At 40.5% G+C, this 22,927-nt stretch overlaps 1 protein-coding gene and 1 pseudogene across 1 annotated transcript in view; both read left to right on the forward strand.

Annotated features, from left to right (window-relative positions):
- Positions 1-22,927, forward strand: part of DARS1 (aspartyl-tRNA synthetase 1) — an 83,447-nt gene that overhangs the window by 16,663 nt on the left and 43,857 nt on the right. Inside the window, exon 4 of the mRNA XM_075530025.1 lies at positions 10,447-10,549. Within this exon, the coding sequence (XP_075386140.1) occupies positions 10,447-10,549 (103 nt within the window). The remainder of the gene's footprint in view (positions 1-10,446; positions 10,550-22,927) is intronic.
- On the forward strand, positions 9,381-9,463 carry LOC142425289 (small nucleolar RNA SNORA76; annotated as a pseudogene).

Raw genomic sequence — 22,927 nt, forward strand, 5'->3', positions numbered from 1 at the left:
GAGGGGCAGGTGCAGGCTGTCTGCTATTAGAGTCTTGGAAACTGTGGCAGTGCTACTCTTCCTAGAAAGAGTTGATAAAGTTTAAATCCACTCAATGACAGTGGGTATGTCTTTTTACCTGTGTGATATTTCCCAGTGGTTATGAGTAGGTTTCTAGAATGAGTCTTGAATCTACTCAAGTTACCTTAGGAGTTCCTCAACCTTACCAGCTCTGGGTTTTTAGTTTTTAAACGTGTCTTGTTATTATAAACTTAGGGATTTTAAGCATATCTAATGTTTGAGTTTATTGTAGTTATTATCCTTATTGATACTCAGATTATCCCAGGTTTGGTCTGGGGAAACTCTGGAACTTGCTCCCCAGCTTCTCTTCCTAAGACTCCAGGACCCTGCCCTAACTTCCTGTAAGATGAGCGCTATGGGGCTCACCCTGCGCAGTTCCTTCTAAAACCCTGAACCTTGTCGTTTCTCCCAGGAAGCCAGAAGACTGCCAGACAGCAATGTGATGCAATCATTTTCAAAGAAGGAATGCCAGAACACCATCGTTCTTCCCATGTATTAGTCATCAGTGATCGCTGGCTAGTTCCACAAAAAGAGAGACACCAAAAATGTGCAGTGAAAGGTCACACTGTCACCGACACCTCACTGCCATCGAGTCAGTGCGACTCTGTAGGACAGGTCGGAGATGCCCCTGTGAGTGTCCCAACTGCATCTGTACAGGGTTAGCACCGTGGGGTCTCAAACTTCTGACCTGTGGATCACAGCACAACATGTAACCACCACACCACCAGGGCTCCCCATCACCTATCACCTAATCCAAAATGTTATGGTTTTTATTCTTTTTTTAAATTAAAAGATCACTTTATTGAGGGCTCTTGCAACTCTTATTACAATCCACCCATCAATTGTATCAGGCATATTTGTGCATATGTTGCCATACTTCTTTTCTAGACATTTACTTTCTTTTTTTTTAATCGTTTTATTAGGGGCTCATACAACTCAACACAATCCATACATACACCCGTTGTATAAAGCACATTTGTACATTCATTGCCCTCATCATTCTCAAAGCATTTGCTTTCCACTTAAGCCCTTGACACCAGGTCCTCATTTTCCCCTCCCTCCCTACTCCCCCCTTCCTCATGAGCCCTTGGTAATTTATAAATTTACAAATTTATTATTTTGTCATATCTTGCCTTGCCTTGTCCAACGTCTCCCTTCACCCACTTTTCTGTTGTCCATGCCTCAGGGAGGAGGTCACATGTAGATCCTTGTAATCGGGTCCCCCTTTCCACCCTACCTCCCTCCACCCTCACGGTATCGCCACTCTCACCACTGGTCCTGAAGGCATCATCCGCCCTGGATTCTCGGTGTTTCTGGTTCCTATCTGCACCAGTGTACATCCTCTGGTCTAGCCAGACTTGCAAGAAATTTCATCGTTGCTACATCGCACCCTTTCTGCCTCGTCTCCTCCCTGAGGTCCCCTCTGCAATGGGATCTCCAGTGGCCGACAAATGGGCTTTGGGTCTCCACTCGGCACTCCCTCCCTCCTTCACTATGGTAAGGTTTTTGTTCTGATGATGCCTGATACCTGATCCCTTCAACACCTCGTGATCACACAGGCTGGTGTGTTTCTTCCGTGTGGGCGTTGTTGCTTCTGAGCTAGATGGCCACTTGTTTACCTTCAAGCCTTTAAGACCCCAGATGCTGTATCTTTTGATGGCCGGGCACCATCAGCTTTCTTCACCAGGCTTTTATTCTTTAGAATAAGTGTAACTCTTAATAATCAGTAGATTCTCCAATGTAGTAAGACATATCACAATAATGTTCACAAACGATGGAGGGTTATTTCTTCGTGACTTTAGAGATAATTTCGAGTTTTTATATAGTAGGTTTAAAATGTTTGCTTCTAGTCCAGGTTTTCTGTTAGGAATAGATGTTGAGCTTTATCAAGATCTATTATCTTTATTAGTTTTATCCTAGCATATTCCCTTAAAATAGTCATTCTTAGTGATGTGTAATAGAGACTCATTATATTATCCTCGTTCCCTTGTAGCAGTTCTCAGAGCGAAACCCTACACGCTCCTGTACCAGCCTCGCCCTTATGTTTGAACCATTGTTGACTTATGCCAACAGCTTTCTTAATGTTGAGATATTTTAAATTATTGAGATACAAGGAGGCTTCTGCGCGTACGTGGAAAAGTTCCATTATCTTTTAATTCCATTTTCCCACAAATTTTCTAGAGCTCCCTTTATATTGTGCTGGATTAAGTTTTGATAATAGATGTATATGTGAATCGCTTCTCAGTCTTTTGGCTAAGATCAAGTGTATATAATATATGTATATGTGTATAAATTTTATATGTGGTGTGTATATTTTACATATATACTTAAAAATATATATTCTACATTTATAATCTGGTCTTATTTCTTTTTTAATAATCAAATATGTGACTACTTATTTATTTGTTTTGCAAAAGCAGCGAAAGGAGTTTATTAGCTAGCTCGAGCTAGGACTTCCTCCCTCCACTGCCCGGCGTAGCTGGGATGCAGCGTTCAAAGGGAATCTGCCCAAATATGTGACTTTATTCTACAGGATTTCTCAAATAAAAAAGGAACAAAAACAATTATGAATATGTAAGTGACATGTAAATCTTTTTATTAAATACTTTTATTGGGGGCTCTTACAGCTCTTCTCACAATCCATACATTCATCCATTGTGTCAAGCACATTTGTTCATAGGCTGCTATCATTTTCAAAGAATTTTCTTTTTACTTGAGCCCTTGATAGCAGCTCCTTATTTTCCCTCTCCCCCACCCTTCATAAATTATAAATTATTATTTTCATATATTACACTGTCCACTGTCTCGCTTCACTCAACATTTCTCTTGTTCGCACCCCCCTTCCTGGGGTGGGAGGTGTGTTCATTGTGATTGGTTCCCTTTTTCTCCCCCTACCCTCATGGTACTGCTTTTCCCATTACTGTACCTGAGGGGTTTACCTTCTGTCCTGGATTCCGTGTTGAGAGCTCTTATCTGTACCAGTGTATATGCCTGGTGCTGAGCCAGCCTCACAATTGTTCATATATTTGAGGCCATTGTTGCCGCCACTGTGTCAGTCCATCTTGTCAAGGGTCTTCCTCTTTTTCACTGCCCTTTCACCTTACCAAGCATGATGTCCTTTTCCTGGGACTAGTCTCTCCTGACAACATGTCCAAACTATGTCAGACAAACCCTTACCACCCTTGACTCTAAGGAGCATTCTGTCTGTACTTTTTTTGTCCTTCTTCTAAGACACTTTTTTTTGTCCTTTTGGCAGTTCATGATACTGTGAATATTCTCCACCACAATTCAAAGCATCGATTCTTCTTCAGTCTTCCTTATTCAAGATCCAACTTTCATATGCATATGAAGACACTGAAAATACCATGGCGTGGGTCAGCTGCACCGTAGTCCTAAAATTATCATCTTTGATTTTCAGTATTTTAAACAGATTTGTGCATCAGATTTACTCAATACTCTGTCATTGGATCTTTTGTCTGCTTGTTCCATCAGCATGGACTGTGGATCCAAGGAAGACAGAATCCTTGACCCTTCGATCTTTTCTGCTTTTATCATGATGGTACCTGCTGGACCAGTTGTGAGGATTCTGGTCTTCTTTACATTGAGCCGTCATCCATACTGAAGGCTGCAGTCCTTGATCTTCATCAGCAAGGGCTTCAAGTCCTCCTCACTCTCAGTGAATCTGATTGTATCATCTGCATAGCTCAGGTTAATAAGCCTTCCTCCTCATCCTGGTGCCACATTCTTCTTATAGTCCAGGTTCCCTGATGATTTGCCCAGCATACAGATAGAGTCAGTGCGGTGAGAGGATGCTATGTGGACACACACCTTTTCTGATTTTAAATCGCGCACTTTTCCTTGTTCTGCTTGCACAGCTGCCTGTTGTACAGGTTCCTCATGAGCACTCTCCCGTGTTCTGGAATTTCCATTCTTCTAATGGTTAGCCATATTTAAAAAATAGCATTAAAAATACGGACCATGCAATGCTTGGGTTGCTGTTCCATTCCCACATCCCCCACTACTGTTACTTGCCTGTCAGTCATGCTTGGCTTCCGTTGTTTTTGAAGAGGAGCTGGTGCCTCAGTGGAGCCGGCCAGCCCTACAGTACCTTCAGGATGCTTGCTGTGCTCGAGTCCATTGTAGCGGTCTCTGTATCTTGAGTGTCTTCTCGGGGGGTTGGGGGTGGTCGGTCCATCACCCGGCACTACATTGGATCATACTCTGGAGATTCGTAGGGATTTCATTGGCCCATTTCCTTTCTTTCTTTCTATTTTTAAAATCATTTTATTGGGGACTCGTTCAGCTGTTGAAACACAATCCATACATCCATACATGTGTCAAGAACATTGTATATTTGTTGCCATCATCATTCTCAAAACATTTTCTTTCTACTTGAGCCCTTAGTATCAGCTCCTCTTTTTACCCCTCTCTCCCCAACCTTTCCTCCCTCATGAACCCTTGATAATTTATAAATTATTATTTTTTCATGTCTTACACTATCCAGTGTCTCCCTTCACCCACTTTTCTGTTGTCCAGTCTCTCAGGGAGGGGGTTATATGTAGATCATTGTGATTGGTTCCCATTTTCTCCCCCACCTTTCCCTTACCCTCCTGTTATTGCTACTCTCATTATTAGTCCTGAGGTGCATTGGCTTATTTTCTAAGTAGATCACCAGGCCTTTCTTCTTAGTCAATTTTAGAATGGAAGTACCACTGAAATCTGTTTATCATAAGTAACTCTGCTGGTATTTGAAGTACTGGTAGCATAGCTTTTGTATGACAACACGCAGCTACCACAGCAAAACAAGCTGGCAGGGAGGTAGTGACTTAACTTTTTATTGTGTATATTTTTATTTGACATCTTCACCTGCACATGTTTATGCTTTTAAAAACAATTTTAACTTACTCATTTCAACCATATGTACTGCCACAGGGTCTATTTTAACTCTTAACAACCCTCTAAGATAGAGGAGAATCACTCGTTAGGGTTTTTGAGACTATAAATCTTTACAGAAGCAGATAGCCTCATTCTTCTCTTGAGGAATGGCTAGAGTTTGAACCGTAGACCTTGCTGTTAGCAGCCCAACAAGCAATGCACTGCACCAACAGTAGTGCACTTCCATTTCAACCATGTTTATACCAAATCTGATTTTGGAAATCGTGTTTTAATATATTTTAACCCAATATTTAAATTTTTAAGGATTAGTAAATCAGGAATCGTGTATTGTGAATGTTAGGCAGCCGACATGTCTTATCTAAATGATAGTCAGTTGGGAAAGATGTCAGCATAGACCTGGTGTGCATCTTTGGCATCCTAGGTTCTCCTGTAAAGCCCTGCCTCACTGCTGAGCCATTAGCGTGATGGAGGTGAAAGTTGTCCTGAGTACTGCCATGTCTGTCCTTCCGCCTAGAAATAGACTGCATCTGGTGAAGTCTTTCTAAAGCAGCACTCTTGTATGAACCTAGAGAAAGAAACCCCTCAATTATAAATGGCAGCATCTAAATGCAATGTCAATTTGCGGTGTCACGGGTTTTGATGCAAAAGATTTAAGAACAATGAAATCATTCTGTTGTTTTGAACACTGACTTTCCTTCCTTTTCCACAAATAGTCTCTCCTGTGTGGAGCGTTCCAAAGAGAAGACAAATGAGCTCTATTTAAATCCAACGAACTCACTGCCATCAAGTCGCTTCCAACTCATGGTTACCTCACAGTGGGACTGCCCTGTGGGTTTCCAACACTGTGTCTTCTTAATTTTTTCCCAAAAAAACATTTTATTGAAGATTATAACTCTTTAAGGGAGTAGAAAGCCTCGTCTTTCTCCCTTGGAACAGCTGCTGGATTTGAACAGCCCAATGAGTAATCCATTACATCACCAGGGAACCTAATCTGTCCGCCAAAATTCCTGGACCAACCTGGTTGATGAGAACATTTTAGTAATTGGAGAAATTATGTATATGTATCTTGGAATAAAATCTAATAAAGGATTGGTCTTGGTTACCTAGTTCTGCTGTAACAGACATCCCTTGAAGGAGTAGAGTGACTTTAACAAACAGATACTTTTCTCACAGGTGAGACCACAGCTCCTGGGGGCAGGCTTTCTTTCTCTGTGTGCCTCCATTGGCTCTGGAGGAAGAGCCTTGTCTCCTGAGCTTGTGCTCCAGAGTGAGATCAGCAGGGCTTTGAGCTGTGTCTTCTCCCATCTCTGCTTCTCTCACTTGCTTGTTTAATCTCGTTTACACCTCAAACTTTATTGATTCAAAACACACCCTGCATTAATCTTGTCTCATTAACACAACAAAGAACCTATTCTCAAGTGAGATCACAGCCACAGGCATAAAATTTATAGTGCATTTGAGGAGAAATACTTCCATCCATTCACTACCACTGCTCTGGAAAGGATCACATTAGAAGGTCCTGGATAAAGTAGGAGATAAATATGGAACAAAACTCAGAATTATCTAAGAGACTGCTGGGATTCCAGGACTCTGGACTGGACTGACCCATCAAGTCTGGAACTGAACTCTGTCCTGTGTAAGAACAGTCACCATTTAAGATAAAAAAGACAGTATTTGCTTACAGAAAAGTTCAGAGGATTAGGAAAGGAAAGGAGGGAGAAAAGAGACAGAAAGTGGGATAAGTGTTGGCATATTGAGAGGATTATAATGGATGAGTTCCTATAAAATGCCTATGAATTATTGAATATAATACTAATGATCTGCTCTAACTTTCACCTAATTCCTAGTAATTTTTTTTTAATCTTTGATGGTTTGGAAAGTAAATTATTTGTCTTTTTTTGTGTGTGCTTCAACTTACCATATATACTCGAGTATAAGCTGAGTTTTTCAGCACATTTTTAATGCAGTTTGTGTAGTAAGATTGGGTTCCTTGGCTGAGATTTTCAGGTCGACTTATACTCGAGTACAGTCTTTTCATTACCAGTAATATCTTTTTAATAGATTTACTCACTAGGATTGTTTTGTTTTGCTCACCTGTAAATGATCTGTTCTCAACCATTGTCTGCTTGCCTGTTGGGATTTCAGCCTTCTTTTCTTATAGTTACTTAGGGTCTTTGTGTAGTAAAAATAAAATTTTAGACCTTGTATGTCACTTTCAGCAAATGTTTTTCCGAATATTTGTTTGTTTATTTATTTTGATGTAGGGATTCTCTTAATATTTGTCTTTCGGTCACTTTTAAGCTTTGGAAATTCTCCACCCTTTGTGATGTTGTTTCATTATATTGAGGTCTAGTCTTTGACCTGCATTGGAGAGAGAGCTCCCCTTCCCCCATTAGCAAGCTAGATTGTGCCATCTGCGTATTGCAGGTTGTTAGTGTGTCCTCTTCCGATTCTTCTGTCTTCTTGAATTTGCTCGGCGTACAGATGAGTAGGTAAGGTCCGGTGAAAGGATACCACCCTGACACACCTTTCCTGATTTTAAACCACCTGGTTTCCTTTGCTGTTTGAGTGGCTTCCTTTTGGTCTGTGTATACATACACATATGTACTCGCGTATAAGCCGACCCGAATATCACCCGAGGCACCTAATTTTACCACAAAAACTGCATTAAAAATGTGCTGGGAAAACTCGGTTTATACTCAGGTATATGTGGTAAGTTCTGAATGAGCACAATTAAATGTTCTGGAATTCCCATTCTTTGCCATTGTTATGATCCACACAGTTGCATAGTTGGCAAAACACAGGGGGGAAGCTTTTCTGGTATTGTCTGCTCTTAGCTAAGATCCATCTGGATGGCAGCAATCATCAGCAAAGTTTTAGTGGTGATATCGATGATATTGTTGGATACTTTCTGCATTCTGTTGGGTCACCTTTACCTACATTTTTGGAATGGGCACAAATTGACTCTCTTCTAATCAGTTGGCCAGGTAGCTAGCAGTCTTCCAGATTTCTTGGCATGAGCTAGTGAGTGCTCTCGGTGCCACGTCCCTTAGCTGAACCTCCCCCAGCACCCAGCATCATTTTTGTATATAGTCGCCCAGCTCCAAAATAGAAACGGTGACCAGTAAGTCCTTAAGTTAATTGTTGTTTTTTTGTTTGTTTGTTTGTTTCCCCCCTCCTACCTTGGAAGACAAGTTACTTGTTGTTGATATAAATTAAAGAAGCTAACATTAATTAGGTTTCTGGCACTCATACAAACTTATTCTTCCTCCAAACAAAACCACCAAACCTAGTCTATTTCCTCCATTTTACAGATGAAATAACTGAAGCGTAATGTGGCCTCATCATTTTCTCCCAGGAATGGTAGTTAGGGCATGATGCCCGGCTTCTGCCCTCAGAGCTTTTACTCTCTACCAGACTCCCCGCTACGTGCGACTCTCCCCCACCCCAGCCCCACCTCACCCCGCAGTGCTGACCCACAGACGTTTTCCCCTGCTCATCCTTTGTAAGTCCTGGAAAGGGCCTCAGCTCTTTTTCATGGCCCTTTGTGTAGTCTTGCTGTGCAGAACTGTCCTCCCAGGCTGGCTTGATGGTACTTGCAGACTTGCTGTCCCTGGCTGTGCTGCTGGAACAGTACAGTCAAGGCCCTGTTTCACCCATTGACCCTTTACACCGCAGCCTGTTCTAAGGAGGCGCTGTCGGACTGTGATTTCAGCACCAGTTCTTCAGAATATGCCACTTTGACCATCCAGGAGCTTAAAATCATTTTGAATTTGCTTAGTTCGTGCGGCTGACATTTAACTTGATGACTGGGTCCAAAGGAAAAGGGAAAATTAAGAACTGACTTAAAAGTGTAAAAATATGTCCATCAAATTGGCCCTAGAATTGATAGGTGTTGGTCTATAATATTTACTTTAAAAAAAACCCTCATGGTTGCTGTCTGATTTGCATTTCAAAATGCTGCATGTTGAAAGTAATAACTATTAGTCTGTTTGACTAATAGTGGGAAGGTAGGGAGAAGTAAGGCTAATTATGATAACTCAATTTGAATATCAAAATCTTTATTTTGTTGCCTTCTGAGATGATCTGACACGGAAGTAGCCTTGAGAAGAGTCACCTGGTTTTGTGGGGAAGGAGTTATACTGAGCATGAATGACAACTGCTTTGGAAGAAAAGAGCTGTCCCAGAATGCACATGACTAATATCTAGTGTAAAGAATATTTTCCAGGATTTTAAGAATAAGAACCTAAATGAAAGGATACCCAGACTGTCAACTCAAGAAGGCCAGGATATAGCAAATAAAGCTGGTGATAACGTGTAAAGAGGATGGTATCTTGATAGTCAAAGTGGTTACTTGAAAGGGGAATAAAATGAAACTATTAGAACAACTGAAAGGTTGGAAAGAAAATAAAACTGGGGGGGTTACGCTGCGGCGCCACAGCAAGTGCTGGCGCATAACGGGCCACCAAGCCTCTGCGGGCGGCCCTTTTAACCGCGAGCGACACGGCGGCCCGGAAAAATAAAATAAAATAAAACTGAGGGAAAGAGCATGTGAAAGGAACTAGCTTGTCACTCTGTGCCCTGAATATATTTTGGCAGGACGTGAGGACAGTCTAGATAGACCACCTCTGCAAAATGCTTGTGTTCGCGACAAGCATTTAAGAATGCCTGTGTGGTTGTGTCTTGCAGCACACAGTTATTAGCGCAGTGCCTTTACCTGTAGAGCCCCGGTTCTCAACCCCTTTGGGGATCGAACAATCCTTTCACAGGGGTCCCCCGATTCATCACAGTAGTAAAATTACAGTTATAAAGTAGCAACAAAAATAATTTTATAGTTGGGGGGTCATCACAACATGAAGAACTGTATTGAAGGGTCATGGCATTAGGAAGGTTGAGAACCACTGCTGTAAAGCATACCATCTGTTGAATGTTATGAAGCAGCCTGAAGTTACTTGAACTTTGTTAAATAAGTCATTGCTAGAGGCCCTGGTGGCATAATGATTACACATTGGCCTGCGATCCAAAAGGTTCATAGTTCAGAACCACTAACTGCTCCTCAGAAGAAAGTCAGGGCTTTCTATTTCCATAAAAGGTTAGCCTCGGAAATTCACAGAGGCAGGTCTACCCTGTCCTTGTGGGGTCACTGTCAGTCTCCACCAACTCTGGCAGAGAGTTTACTTTGGCTTGGAAGTCATTGCTATGTATGCTAAAGTAATTACCTGAATTTGTAATGATCTTTTTTGGAATTAGTGATCTGCTTAACTCTCAACCCAATGCTAGTGAGTTAATGTAGGCTCTTATTCTTTCGCAGTCGGAAGCCGTGAGTTGCATGCAGTTACTTTTAGCTGTGGAAGTGGGTATGGGGGTGTCTGGTGTGCACAGTGAAATTTGGTGTAAGAAGCATTTTTCTTCTATGTAAAACCTTATGTAAAAAAAGAGAGACCTTAAGGAGCTATCCTTAACATACTTGCCCCCTTCTGTCTTATGCAGGGAAGCAGTGTTTCCTAGTCCTGCGACAGCAGCAGTTCAACGTCCAGGCTCTTGTAGCTGTGGGAGACCATGCAAGCAAGCAGATGGTTAAATTTGCTGCCAAGTAAGTAAGCAATTACATCCTGTTGTCAGAATAAACAATGGTGGGAACCAAGACTCCCAGGAGTTTGGACCATTTTCATACATTAACATCAATGCTTCATTTGTTTAAAAATGTAGTTATTTAAATTGTCAGTTCAGTTGAATACATTAAACTTACAAAAGAGGAAATATGGAGCCCAGTCTTGAAATTCATTTGGAATTGCTGAAGCAGCACTCTCTGTAGACAGTCACATTGACTTTCAAGCAGAATCATCAAAAGCCTGGCAGCCTCAGCCTAGCAGAGCAAATTTATTTTGTTGAGCTTAAATTTCTCCCCCAGTTTGAGATTTGCATGTGAGCAACAAGTTTTCTAACTGAATGATGGAAGGATTTAAATTTTTTAAATGCAATTTTGCAAAGGATCCCCTCTAGAAGGAAGTTGAACATTTTTATAACATGAGAGCTTTTAACTTTGTCACTAAAAAGATACCCCAAAAGTGGGAGGGTATAAAAATAACTTTCTACCCCTACAAGTCCTACTATAACTATTCTGATACCAGCCATACCTCCCAAAGCATGCTGCTTCTTAGCCGGATTTGATCAGCTGTTGTGATGGTCACATAAAACTCACAGGCGGTACTCATGATTGTGGGAGTATATTAGGGAGCTTACAAGTTTCTACACGCCATTATCAGAAAACATTAAGGATACAGTCTTTGGCCAACAACATTGCCTGCCTCAGGTCCTAGCCACATGGTCCCTTGCTCTGTTGGCCAGGAAATGTGCCTGGTGCTCTGCCTTACCACCCCACGATCTCTGCTGCCTCTCTGCTGACTCAGCATACGTAGCTCCTTTACTCTGCTGCCTCCTCCACTTCAGACAAGGATCTTAGACATATTTCACTGGTACAGCTGCTTTCTTTTTAAAAATTTTAATAATTTATTGACATATAATTCACATATTCACTGGTTTAAATATATTTAAAAGAGTTACGCAATGATCATCAATTTTAGAACATTTTCTTCATTTTTATTATTCCCCCATCTCCCTGCCATAACCCTAAGAAACTATTAATCGATTCAGTTACTGTCTCAATTGTTAGCTGTCCTGACTTTCATATAAAGAAAAACATTACCCCACCAAAAAAAAAAGAAAACAGACCATCAGAATAAAATGAATCCAAGAAACACCTGGAGCATTTCTGGGACTAAAACAAGAGATGAAACCTGAAAAAAAAAAAAAAAAGATGAAACCTGGCTCTGCCAGTGAGGTCCTGAAGACAAAGCATAATCAGAGCAATGACCCAAGAGGTGGGGGTGGTCCAGTGCAAGCAAACATGAGCCAGTGAAGAAGAAAGGTTGTAGCAGTAGTTTAGGGGATACCCAGGCATTGTGTCTGTTGTGCTTCTGGAGGGCCACAGAACATTAACATCTGCTTATCATGAGAGTGTTTTGAGAAAGTGAGCCATAGCTTTAATATGAAAATGCCTGGTTCCTTTTTTTTTTTTTAATGCCTGGTTCTTTTAAGAGACTTCTTCACCATTGCACTACGCCTGCTTATTTCTCCCATCAAACGAGCAATTTTTGTAAATGCTTCGACAGGGAATCATTAGGCATCCATCTTACAGTCCTGATTTGACTCTTCCTGACTTGTTTTTGTTGCCTCTTCTAAAACAATCTTTAAAGAGCTTCCACATTTCTTCAGTTAACAATGTTTAAAAAAATAAAAAGAAACTGTACTGATTTTGTTAAATTTGCAAGGTTCTTTAGGGAAGGCCAAAATGGCTGACATCATCACTTAACAAAATGTCTTGAACTTGATGGAACTTATGTTGAGAAATTAAGTTTTTATTTTTCTTTTGATCTTTTTTCATTTTCCATGAACTTTTAGAAGGTCCCCTCTTATGTAATATCTAACTGCATAACCAGGAGGGACCAGTCCCATTTAAGCAGGCCTTCACATCGAGGGTTATCTGAAGAGAGGAAGACCCTAAAGAGATGGATCGATACAATGGCCATAACAATGGGCCCAAACACATCAACTATTGTGAATGTTTCGTTTTGTTGTATACAGGATGTGTAAGTCTGGGTAGACTATAGAAACAAATTCATAGACACTCATGTGTATAAGAAAGTGGTTTATATACAAGAGCAACTGAATATTGAGAAAAGATCTCAGCTCAGTCCTGATCAAGTCCATAAGTCCCATATTAGTCCATATGCCCAATACCAATCTTTATAGTCCCCTTCAGACTCATGAAATACATGCAATGATGTCGACCACAGGAGGATCACAGGCCAGTGGGTTGGAAGTCTTGTCAATCCTGTGGCGCTGTAAGCATCTCAGCACTAACAGTGGTCTCTACATGGCTTCTCCGGCTTCAGAGGTCTGGTTGTATCAGGGTAGATTCATGTGGTTTCTCCAGCTCCCAGGGCATAGTGCCATGTATCTTGTCAGTAGAGCATTTCTCAGGGAGTGAGCAGAGGGAGAGAAGTGTCTCCTGCCTCCAAGGAGGAAATGCAGGGTTCACAGAATTCCCAAGAGAAGGCCATGACCGCACAGAGGTCTCATTGGTTATATCTTGATTGACAGGCCAGACTCTACCCCTTCACTCGTAATACTCTCAAATTGACACCAGATTGTGTAGCTACCACATAGGATCACTATGAGTCCTAACTGACTAGACAGCATTAGCTACAACAGTATGTATGCTTACATAGAGCTTTGCTTTGTGCAATTGGATGAAGATAATTTTGTACAATAGTCTATACATGGTGCTTAGATTATAATCACTTAATTTCTGGCATTAATATGTTAAGTAATCAAGGCTGAGTAATTAAAAGCAGATGTATTAACCACATATACCTTGTGAAAAGAAAATTGACAAGACAGGAGCCCTGGTAGTATAGTGGTTACATATTGGGCTATGATGCTCATCATCAGCAGTTCAAAACCACCTTTCGCTGAGGGAGAAAGATTGGGCTTTCTACTCCTGTAAATAGTTACAGTCTTAGGTAGAAAGGGGGAAGCGGTTACAATGATTGATGTATAACACATCCATCCACACACACACACACACACACACACGGGGACGAACAACAGAAGCGTGGGTGAAGGGAGACAGCAGATGGTGTAAAATATGAAAATAAAAAGAATTTATAAATTATCAAGGATTCACAGGGGGTGAGGAGGCAGGGGCTGATACCCAAGGCTCAAGTAGAAAGAAAATGTTTTGGAAATGATGATAGCAACTTATGTACAAGTGTGCTTGATATAATTGATGTATGGCTTGTTATAAGAGTTGTAAAAGCCCCCAATAAAATAATTTCTTAAAATTAAAAAAAAAAGTTACAGTCTTGGAAACCCACAGGATCTATTGAGTCGATGGCACTCAGTTTAAAGGCTCTTTAGTGAGAAATGGTAAGTTGTGCTTATTTGGTCAGTGAACTTTTTTAGGACTGTTCATTCTCCAGATGAATTACATTATTTCCATGTGATTGTAGAGTAATTTAAGCTGTGCCGTGTGGAGTGGTACATATTTCTTACCAAGCTTATTTTGAACTTCTTAGGATTTGGAATAAAGAAAAATTAGCTGACTAAAGTCCTGAGAGAATTACTAGGATGACTTAAACCTTTTATTTTTACAAAGCACCAGTGAGCAGTGAAGGGTGCAGTGAAATGCCAAAGAAACCAGAGACTCATGAAATACTGTTTGTAAATCTTCACTTCATGCGTTCGAGCTGTTCTTGGTCTCCTCCTTGGGTCTGTTGTGGTTTGGTGCCCTCCAGCTAGGAGCCGGCCTGCGTGGGATAGCTTGGCTGGGGTCATTGTGGAAGCAGATTGTCAGGTCCCCTTCGTTGGAACCAGTGTGTGAGTTTGCACACTGTTAGCTGTTGTACCACCTGAGTTCGTTGTTGCTTGTTTTTACAGGTGAGGAAATCAAACATTAAGTAATTTGACTGAGACCTCTGATTCCAGGGCTTCTCCTTCTCTCCCCTCTGGGTCGCTGTCCTCCCCGGGCCAGCGTCACGGTGTTCTCAAAGCCTGCCACAGTACAGCTCCACGCAGAAAACAGCTTGGATAGCATTGAAATGTGCTGCTATTTCAGGAAGAGTCTTTGCTTTCTGCTTCAAAACGATTTCTTCTAAAATATCTTTTCTAGTGTGTGCGGCTCCTTCAGGTACATATTCTCAAAAACTAGAGCATTGTATTTCTTAAGGGGTAACAGGGATTCTTTTAATCCCAAATTAATGAGTCAAAGCAGGTAAAATAATAATAATGAAAATAGGTGAGAGGCATAAATTTTTGTTTGTTATAAATTAATGTTAAAAATATATCCAAAGGGAAATGTGTGCATTTTAATTTAAAATAATACTAATGAATTTGGTCCATAGAGTGGTGCTTGCCTTCCTAAGGAACTCTCCGTTGTTAAAAATCATGCTATAAAAACGAGATGAGAGGGTTTAGAAGCTAGAAGCTTCGTGTTTTCACTGACCATAATTTTTCCCGAATAACTTCAATAATGAAAATAGGTGAAAACAGTAATTATCAAAGTGAAAAAGAAACATTACTCAGAAAACTTAATATTTTAGTGGCCTCGTTTATTCCTATTCAAGTTTTTTCCCCCTTTCCCTTACCTTCTGCCCCGGCACTAACTGTGTGCATTCTTAATACTGTCGTTATGAGAATTTAAACACAAAGGCGCCCAACACTGTGATAATTGTATCTGCCATGCAAAATAAACCACTGGCCAGGATGGGTCCTGTGCTGAGGTTTGGAAGCAAGAAGCAAGTGAAAGAGATTGGCTATACAGTTCCCTTAACGCACAGATTTCCAAACTTACATCTTTGACCTTGAGTTTCCAAACTTGGTATGTTTGTTTTCAGAAAAAAAATTTCTCAGCACCTCTAGCAATTAAAAATTTTTATATTATAGGCTATAATCCAGGATCGAATGTATATATCTGCTTTTGCAGTTGCCCATCCTCCAAAAAACCATGGTTCCAGCCTCCCGCGGCATCGTTGCCACTTTGAGAAGCACCAGTTCTAACGCTTGCCTTCACAAGTATCTTCTTACGTACCTGTACAGACTACAGCCCTCTCCAGGACATGCTTTATGACCAGTAAGGAACAAGAGCTTGCTGTCTTCTCAGGGTAGTTTTTCGTAGGTAGGTTCTAACATGCATTCAATTCTGCTGTGATGCGATATAATAAGCATTCCTACAAATCACCATATCTACAAAATGTGCACTAAAAACATAGGGTTTATGGGGGAGATGGAGTTCATGGACAGTGCTCAAAACCCATCAGTGACACATTAAAAAAACCACTTTAAAAAAGTGGATAGAATGGTTTTATTTTGTTGGGTAGTTAAATGCATAAATACTGTAATAAATGTAACACTTTACCTTGAGAACGACCTGCAGTTTGCTTGGGGAATATAGGCATTGGAAGAGTTAAACTGATCATTTTTGTTGAATGGTAGAGGGAGGCTAGGGCCCTGCGATACCCTTCAAGCCGGAAACTGACTCACCCCCATGGCTCAACTTTCAGCAAGTAACAGACAAGCCTTGAAGTTATGCACCGTGTTATAACTGTCAACCCAAAGAAAATCATTTGTCCCAGGATCAAGCTGAGAAGGCATAAAAGGATTGGAAAGAAGGACCTGCGGAAACGGTGGAAGCTGCAGAAGGGGGGGGGTGCTGTTACATTGTGGGGCTGCAATCCATGATGTCTTGAAACCATGTGGTTTGAAGACCAGTTTGCTCTGTAAACTTTCACCCAGATCACAGTAGTTACAAAAAGAAAACAGACTTTTCTAGTCTTTTTGATCATTCTGCCTGTTTTTTTAATCGTTTTATTAGGGGCTCCTATAACTCTTATCACAATCCATACATATATCAATTGTGTAAAGCACATTTGTACATTTATTGCCCTCATCATTCTCAAAACATTTGCTCTCTACTTAAGCCCCTGGCATCAGGTCCTCATTTTTCCCCTCCCTACCGGCTCCCCCCTTCCTCATGAAACCTTGATAATTTATAAATTATTATTTTGTCATAATCTTGCCCTGTCCGAAGTCTCCCTTCACCTATTTTTCTGCTGTCCATCCCCCAGGGAGGAGGTCACATATAAATCCTGTAATCAGTTTCCCCTTTTCAACCCACCTTCCTTCTACCATCCCTGTATCGCCACTCAGACCACTGGTCCTGAAGGGATCATCCACCTGGATTCCCTGTGTTTCCAGTTCCTATCTGCGCCAATGCATTCTGCCTTTTATATCCCAATATTTGGGCCCCTCCCTCCTGTTACCCAACATAACTTCATGCCCCACTCCGAGAAACACTCTCACTACCCTTATCCACGCTCATCTCTGCTTCTCTTGTCCAACAAGAGTGCTCTACCGACCTCTGACCCCATGCTGTTAGCACCAGGGTTAGAGAGAGCATTGTGCTATTTGTGGTACTACGATCAATTTCCATCCCTCAGCTAGACTGTATATTCTCCTTTGTAATGAAAATAATATGTGTAGGCTGGACCGTTGTGTTTTAATTGCTTCCCTAAGCTCTTCAGGACCTCTTTCCTCCTTATCTCCTAGATGCTTAGTCTAATTCGAAGGGGAAACTTTGAAAAACACAGTCCTGGCCTTCTATTAATGATTTAAATGATCAGTTCATAAATAAGATCTCACCCAATTCTGGTGGATTCTTAAAGTAAATAAAATGAAAAATGTTATATTTTTAACTTAAACTCTAGAAATATGAGCACAAATGAAGCATGAGGTCATTTAAATGAATTTTTTAAGAGCAGCTGCTTATTTAGTGGGCCAACTTATCATGTGCCAGAATTTTTGGTTTAGAAAATAGTGTGGATAAAAATGGGTTGCGTGTGAGAATGGGCCACTTTTTATTTCCATTTAATTTTCATTCTGTCCTAAATAAGTTTGTCTACAGAATGCTTGCAGTTATCTTTAGCACCAGGAGAATGCCTTAAGGACTGTTCTCCAGGTGTTTCCATTTGGAAGGGTACTATTCAAAGAGACTGGACATGTAAAACGTGAACTCATACACAGCAAAGTGGGCGCTGTGGTGGTATTTATTTATGTGCTAATTTCATGAGGCCCTAAATTTAATTCTATTCCCTTGGCCACATACCAGGTGGAAAAAAGCAAGGACTCTGCTATTAAAAATATCAAATTGGATCGTTCCAGCTGGGGTTTTGTAATCATTTAAAAGGCAGTGTGATCACTTGTAGTGTCTTCAGTAGATACCTATTAGCATTTACTTTAGATATTAAATCTGAGATGCGCCTTTTTGTTTTTTGTAGTTTTGCCAGACTAGTTTGTACTGTTAGCAGCTTCTAACTTTTGCATATTTTTTCTTAAAAGCAACATTTGGAACTTAACGTGGAGTCCACTGTTTTTCTCCATATTATCTGCTCTGGGAATATCCAATTCATCAATATACTAATCCAAAAAGTTGACTCGCAAATTGGGTTTAAGTGCCCCAGGACTCTTCAACACAGTATTTTAATCAATTTGTTAGAAAGATCAATCTGCTCATAATTGAATGCATATCAAAATGAAGCAAATAAATGAGCTACACAGGAAGGGTGGCACAACTCATTCCCTAGAGTGCTCTAAGAACTGTTTCTTACTTGCATATCCAGAATGGTTTGATGTCTTTAAGTGAAATCTGTTTGGAAGCAGCACAATGGGATTCTCATCTCAGCCTGTATTTCTGAAGCTTCATCTTATGTTGGCATTAGTCAAATATTTAGAAGTTGTTGGTTAAGGCAAGAATTTTTTTAGTGCCATTAAAAATAATCAGAGTAGTTTGTGTTAGTTATAGTCCAGTCTTTGTAAAGACAGTTTTTGGTTTTGTTTTTCAACATCATACCTCTGTATTGTAACAGAGTATTAATCCATTGGAGGAGAGACTAAATTTCTTAATTCCTATATATAGCCCTATATTAAGTACAACCTTGGTATTGAAAAATTACATAAAGGTGTGTTTAAGCTATAGATTGTTGCTTATACACACACCCCAATTTTTATTATAGCCATCGTGATGAGTGTGAGGTGCTATCTCATTGTGATTTTGATTTGCAGTTCCCTAATAACAAATGAAGGTGCCCTGGTGGCATAGCGGTTTTGAGATGGGCAGCTAACCACAAGGTCAGCAGTTCAAGACCACCAGGCTTTCTGCTCTCATAAAGATGGACAGCCTCATGGCCACATGGTTCCTCTGAATCTTAATCAACTCAGTGACAGTGAGCTCAACATCAGCTACTGATGTTGAGCATCCTTTCACGTGCTGGTTGGTAAAACCGATTGTCTTCCATACTTACCGACAGCACCAACTGTGTTGTTGAATATTTTCTCTTCTTCTATACTGAATAGTGTTTTTCATCAGACCTGCTAAAGACCAAGTTTAACAGCTTTTTCTTGACCTTATGATTTTCTTCCCTACTGATCAAAATAAAATTTGTTCAAGATTACACATTGAGGGAAAAATAGTTGAACTTCTGTCTATTTTTAAAGGAGTAAAGCAACTGAGTTGTTCTAATAGTTCAACTATCCACTGAGTCTCTCACCCAGAGGGCATCTCAGAGGACCTCATTTACCTCTAGCATTTGAGGCCCCGGGAAAGGAGCAACCCAAGACTTGCAGTAACTGAGGAGCCAACACTAGTACCCACACTATTTGGTTCACTTACAGTCTGTTGCCGTTGCCTGTGCCCAGTTAACTGGACTTGGAGAAAACAATATTTTCAGAAACTAAGAAAATTGGGGCCATTTGGTTTAAAAGAAGCCACAGGTTGAGAATAATTCTGAAAATGTAAGCACAAACACAAGAAAACGCTAGTGCTGACACTTCTGGAGTGAGCACTTGATATCAATTACAGTGTGAGCGATGGGTTTGTGTGTGTGAGCCTCGTTTTTGTCTTTTTAAGATATTCTAATCAAACCTGACATGCCCTCAGTCTTTACAGTTAGAATTATTAGGACTGTTTGATGTATGGATTTGCACCCACTGTGCTAACCATGAACTTTAGTCAAAAAATAACACCTAAGTTTACTAAGACATGTACATGATTTATAAGTATTGTCTTTTAAAAGGATGGGACTTTAAAATTTTGTGGAAAAGTTCCATGATCTTCTCATTCCATTTTTCTTATAAAGTCCCCGTGTTTCTACTAGCAGAGTAAATCAAATTATCAAAAGTGTTTTAGAGACTATTTCTTAATCCTGTTTGATAAATTAACAACCCCTTTCATTAGGAAACATTACTTCTTAGACTTCTGTAACACCATTCTTTAAAATTATAAGACAGATTTTCTTTATCTTTGTTTCAGTCTCTTCATAGTACCTCATATACATTGTAGCTTTCTGGTGTGTGATGACATACAAATACACTTTTACTCTCAAACACCTTATGATGAGATGAAAGCTTTGACCTCTAGGAGTTGGGGAGGTTTATTGTATAACTTTTGTTAAGCTAAAGATTGTATTGATCGGTTATTGCCACAAAAATACTCAGAATCAGTAAGCTACAACAGTCATCCATGATTGACTGGTCACACCGTTGTGGGGCACCTGGAGTCCGGCTCCTCTAGACTGAACTGGCTCTCAGCTACCTTTGGCAGCAGACTCTTAGGGCAGAAGGCAGGAGCACTGGCATTTCGGTTCCCCTCTGCAAGCCTGTCACAAGCTTATACTGTCAGCAACATCCACGGACATCTGCTGGATCAAAGCAAGTCACATAGGCAAATCCAAAGTCAGGGGACAAGGAGGTAACTCCTGCTTCCCTTGAAACTCTGGCAAGGGTGTGGATATTTGTGCTAGCACCGCAGGAGAATGAACCCGAAACCACTAATTAGAGCCAAGTTAAGTACTTTTTATTTGTGAGGAAAGGGGCAACGGTAAATAAAACATTACTTAATGAGTTACTGTACGTGATGATGCCGCTTCCTTTGAGTACTGAAATAATTGTAACCGAGTCTTTGAAGCCTATATTACGCATTCTTCCTCTTTAAACAAGGACCGTGGTAGTGATTGGTGGGTGCCAGTGCTGGTGGAGGTGGAGTTGGTGGTGATTACTTAGGTTCCAGCTCATGGTGACCCCATGTATGTAGAGTCAACCTCCTCCACATATCACCAGCCCTCTGTTGTGAGGCCCCTGGGTGGGTTCAGACTGGTAACCTTTGGGAAGAGTGAAGCATTTCATTGTTTGCGCCAGGCAGGATTCCAGCAAAGACTATCATGTATGCCGTTTTTACTCTGTTACTGTGCTAACTGCAATACTGATTGCCACATTCCTAATCTGGGAGTGTGGGGGAAATATATTTATTATAAATAGGTGTGTGTGTGTGTGTGTGTGTGTGTGTGTGTGTGTGTGTGTGTGTGTAAAATGTATGGTGTGTGTGTCTAGGCATATATACACCCACACATACATTACAGACTCTTGAATGGTTAGCTGGTACTAATGCAACAGTGTGCCCACTTCTAATAGTTCCTTCAGAATTGTCTTGAGTTCGCCGCTCTTGAGGGGCTGTTGATGTGAAAGTGAGTCAAGCTTAATAGAATGACAAGTAACGAGAGTGTCATGAAGTGTTTAGTGAGAGACCCTAGACAGTAAACTGTACAGCACTCTTGTTGGAAAGATGGGCTTTTAGCCCTCCAGATAACTGAGTGCTATTTGTTTTTTCCTCGCCTTGCATTTTTTTAGGTCATTTTATTGGGTGCTCGTACAATTATCACAACCCATACGTACATCCATTGTACACACTTGCACACCTGCTGCCATCATCATTCTCAAAACATTTGCTTTCTACTTGAGTCTTTAATATCAGCTACTCATTTTTCCCCTTTCCTCCCCACCCCCCATGAACCCTTCATAATTCATAAATTATTATTATTTTGTCATCTTACATGGTCTGATGTCTCCCTTCACCCACTTTTCTGTTGTCCACCTTGCATTTTTAATAATAATGTTTGAGTTATTTATATGTTGCTTATTTCTTTTAAAAATTGATAAAGCGTGTTTTATTTTTTAAACCAAATTATTTTAATAAAATATTTTATATAAATGGTACTTTTAATAACTTGATTTAATAAAGGCTGATTTGGTTAAAGTTAAACAAAATTAGCATGCTCCCTCTACCCTACCCTCCAACCTCAGACCCCAGGGCCCCCAGTCTCAGAATCAAGGTCAACCAGCAATTGGTGGTTGACAGTTTCTAATTGATGACATGAAATCTGTTGTGCCTGTTAGATAGAGCATTTTTAATATTGAGGCTATACTAATTCATCTTATTTGTAGAGTGATTAATTAGCTGGAGGGTCAAAAGGTGTCTGGAAAAGGAATAAAGGTACAATGCAGTGATAGTGTTTTTGGAGGTGGTGGTAATAATAAAAGTAGCTGACTTAGCTCTTGAAAACATGTGTTTAATTTACTTCAGCCATTTCTCCTACAATAAAATAGTTCCCAGGAGTTTTTCTTCCTTTGACTATAGATATTTTTTTCTTGCCACATCCTCTGTAAAAACCCAAGGCTTATAGTTGCTGATTAGATGTAACCCTTGTCCACAATATGTGCGTGGTGGCCTATTGCTTTCAGAATATACAGATAAAATCTTAATAAGATTTTTTTATGATAGCAGTCAGTTGTTGTATTTATGCTTTCAAGTGCTGTGCCACCTTAACATATAATGCCACTAAAAATCTTAAATACTGTTTCTGTGATCAAAGTGGAATTTTACCTTCCTAATGGCAGTAGTTTGTCCAAGCCTTAGTATTCTTGTATGATATTGATGCCAGTGGACTGGTTTTTTTATTGCATTGACTCTAATTTATATATGTGTATATACATAAGTGTATCTGTACGTGTGTGTATAGAACCCGCATATAATCTTTTACTAGCCCTGACTAGTAACTTCTCGCTCTTTTTCATAAATCTGAATCCATAATTGTTTTAATGTGTTTTATTTTGCTCTTTGCATCTATAAATATGTAGGCATGAGTACAAATATACAGATGGAAGTAAGATGTAGGTATAAAGATATCAAAACTAAATTAGCCAAGATTTTTTTTTTTTCAAGAAAGAAAAGCTTGTAGTCAGTTCAAGGATCGTTCGTTGGCCCTTAGGAGGGTTTTCCAATCCAGTCTTGTTGGGGCACCATGCCCTGGCCCCAAAGTCTACCCCCAGCACTCCCTGGGGACCCCGCCACCGCCCCATTCCCCTGCTGTTCCGCTGCACTCCCCCAGCGCTTCGCCTTGGTGTGGTGGGATCGGGTCAGGCGCAATTCCCACACTGTCTCCGGTGCTGTCCCCTGTAGCGCCATGGGCCAGTGAGGGGCATCATGTCCCATAGTGGGACCAGCCATCTTGTCCTCTCTGTG

The sequence above is a fragment of the Tenrec ecaudatus genome, chromosome 13, assembly GCF_050624435.1.
Source record: "Tenrec ecaudatus isolate mTenEca1 chromosome 13, mTenEca1.hap1, whole genome shotgun sequence".
NCBI classification, from domain to species: domain Eukaryota; kingdom Metazoa; phylum Chordata; class Mammalia; order Afrosoricida; family Tenrecidae; genus Tenrec; species Tenrec ecaudatus.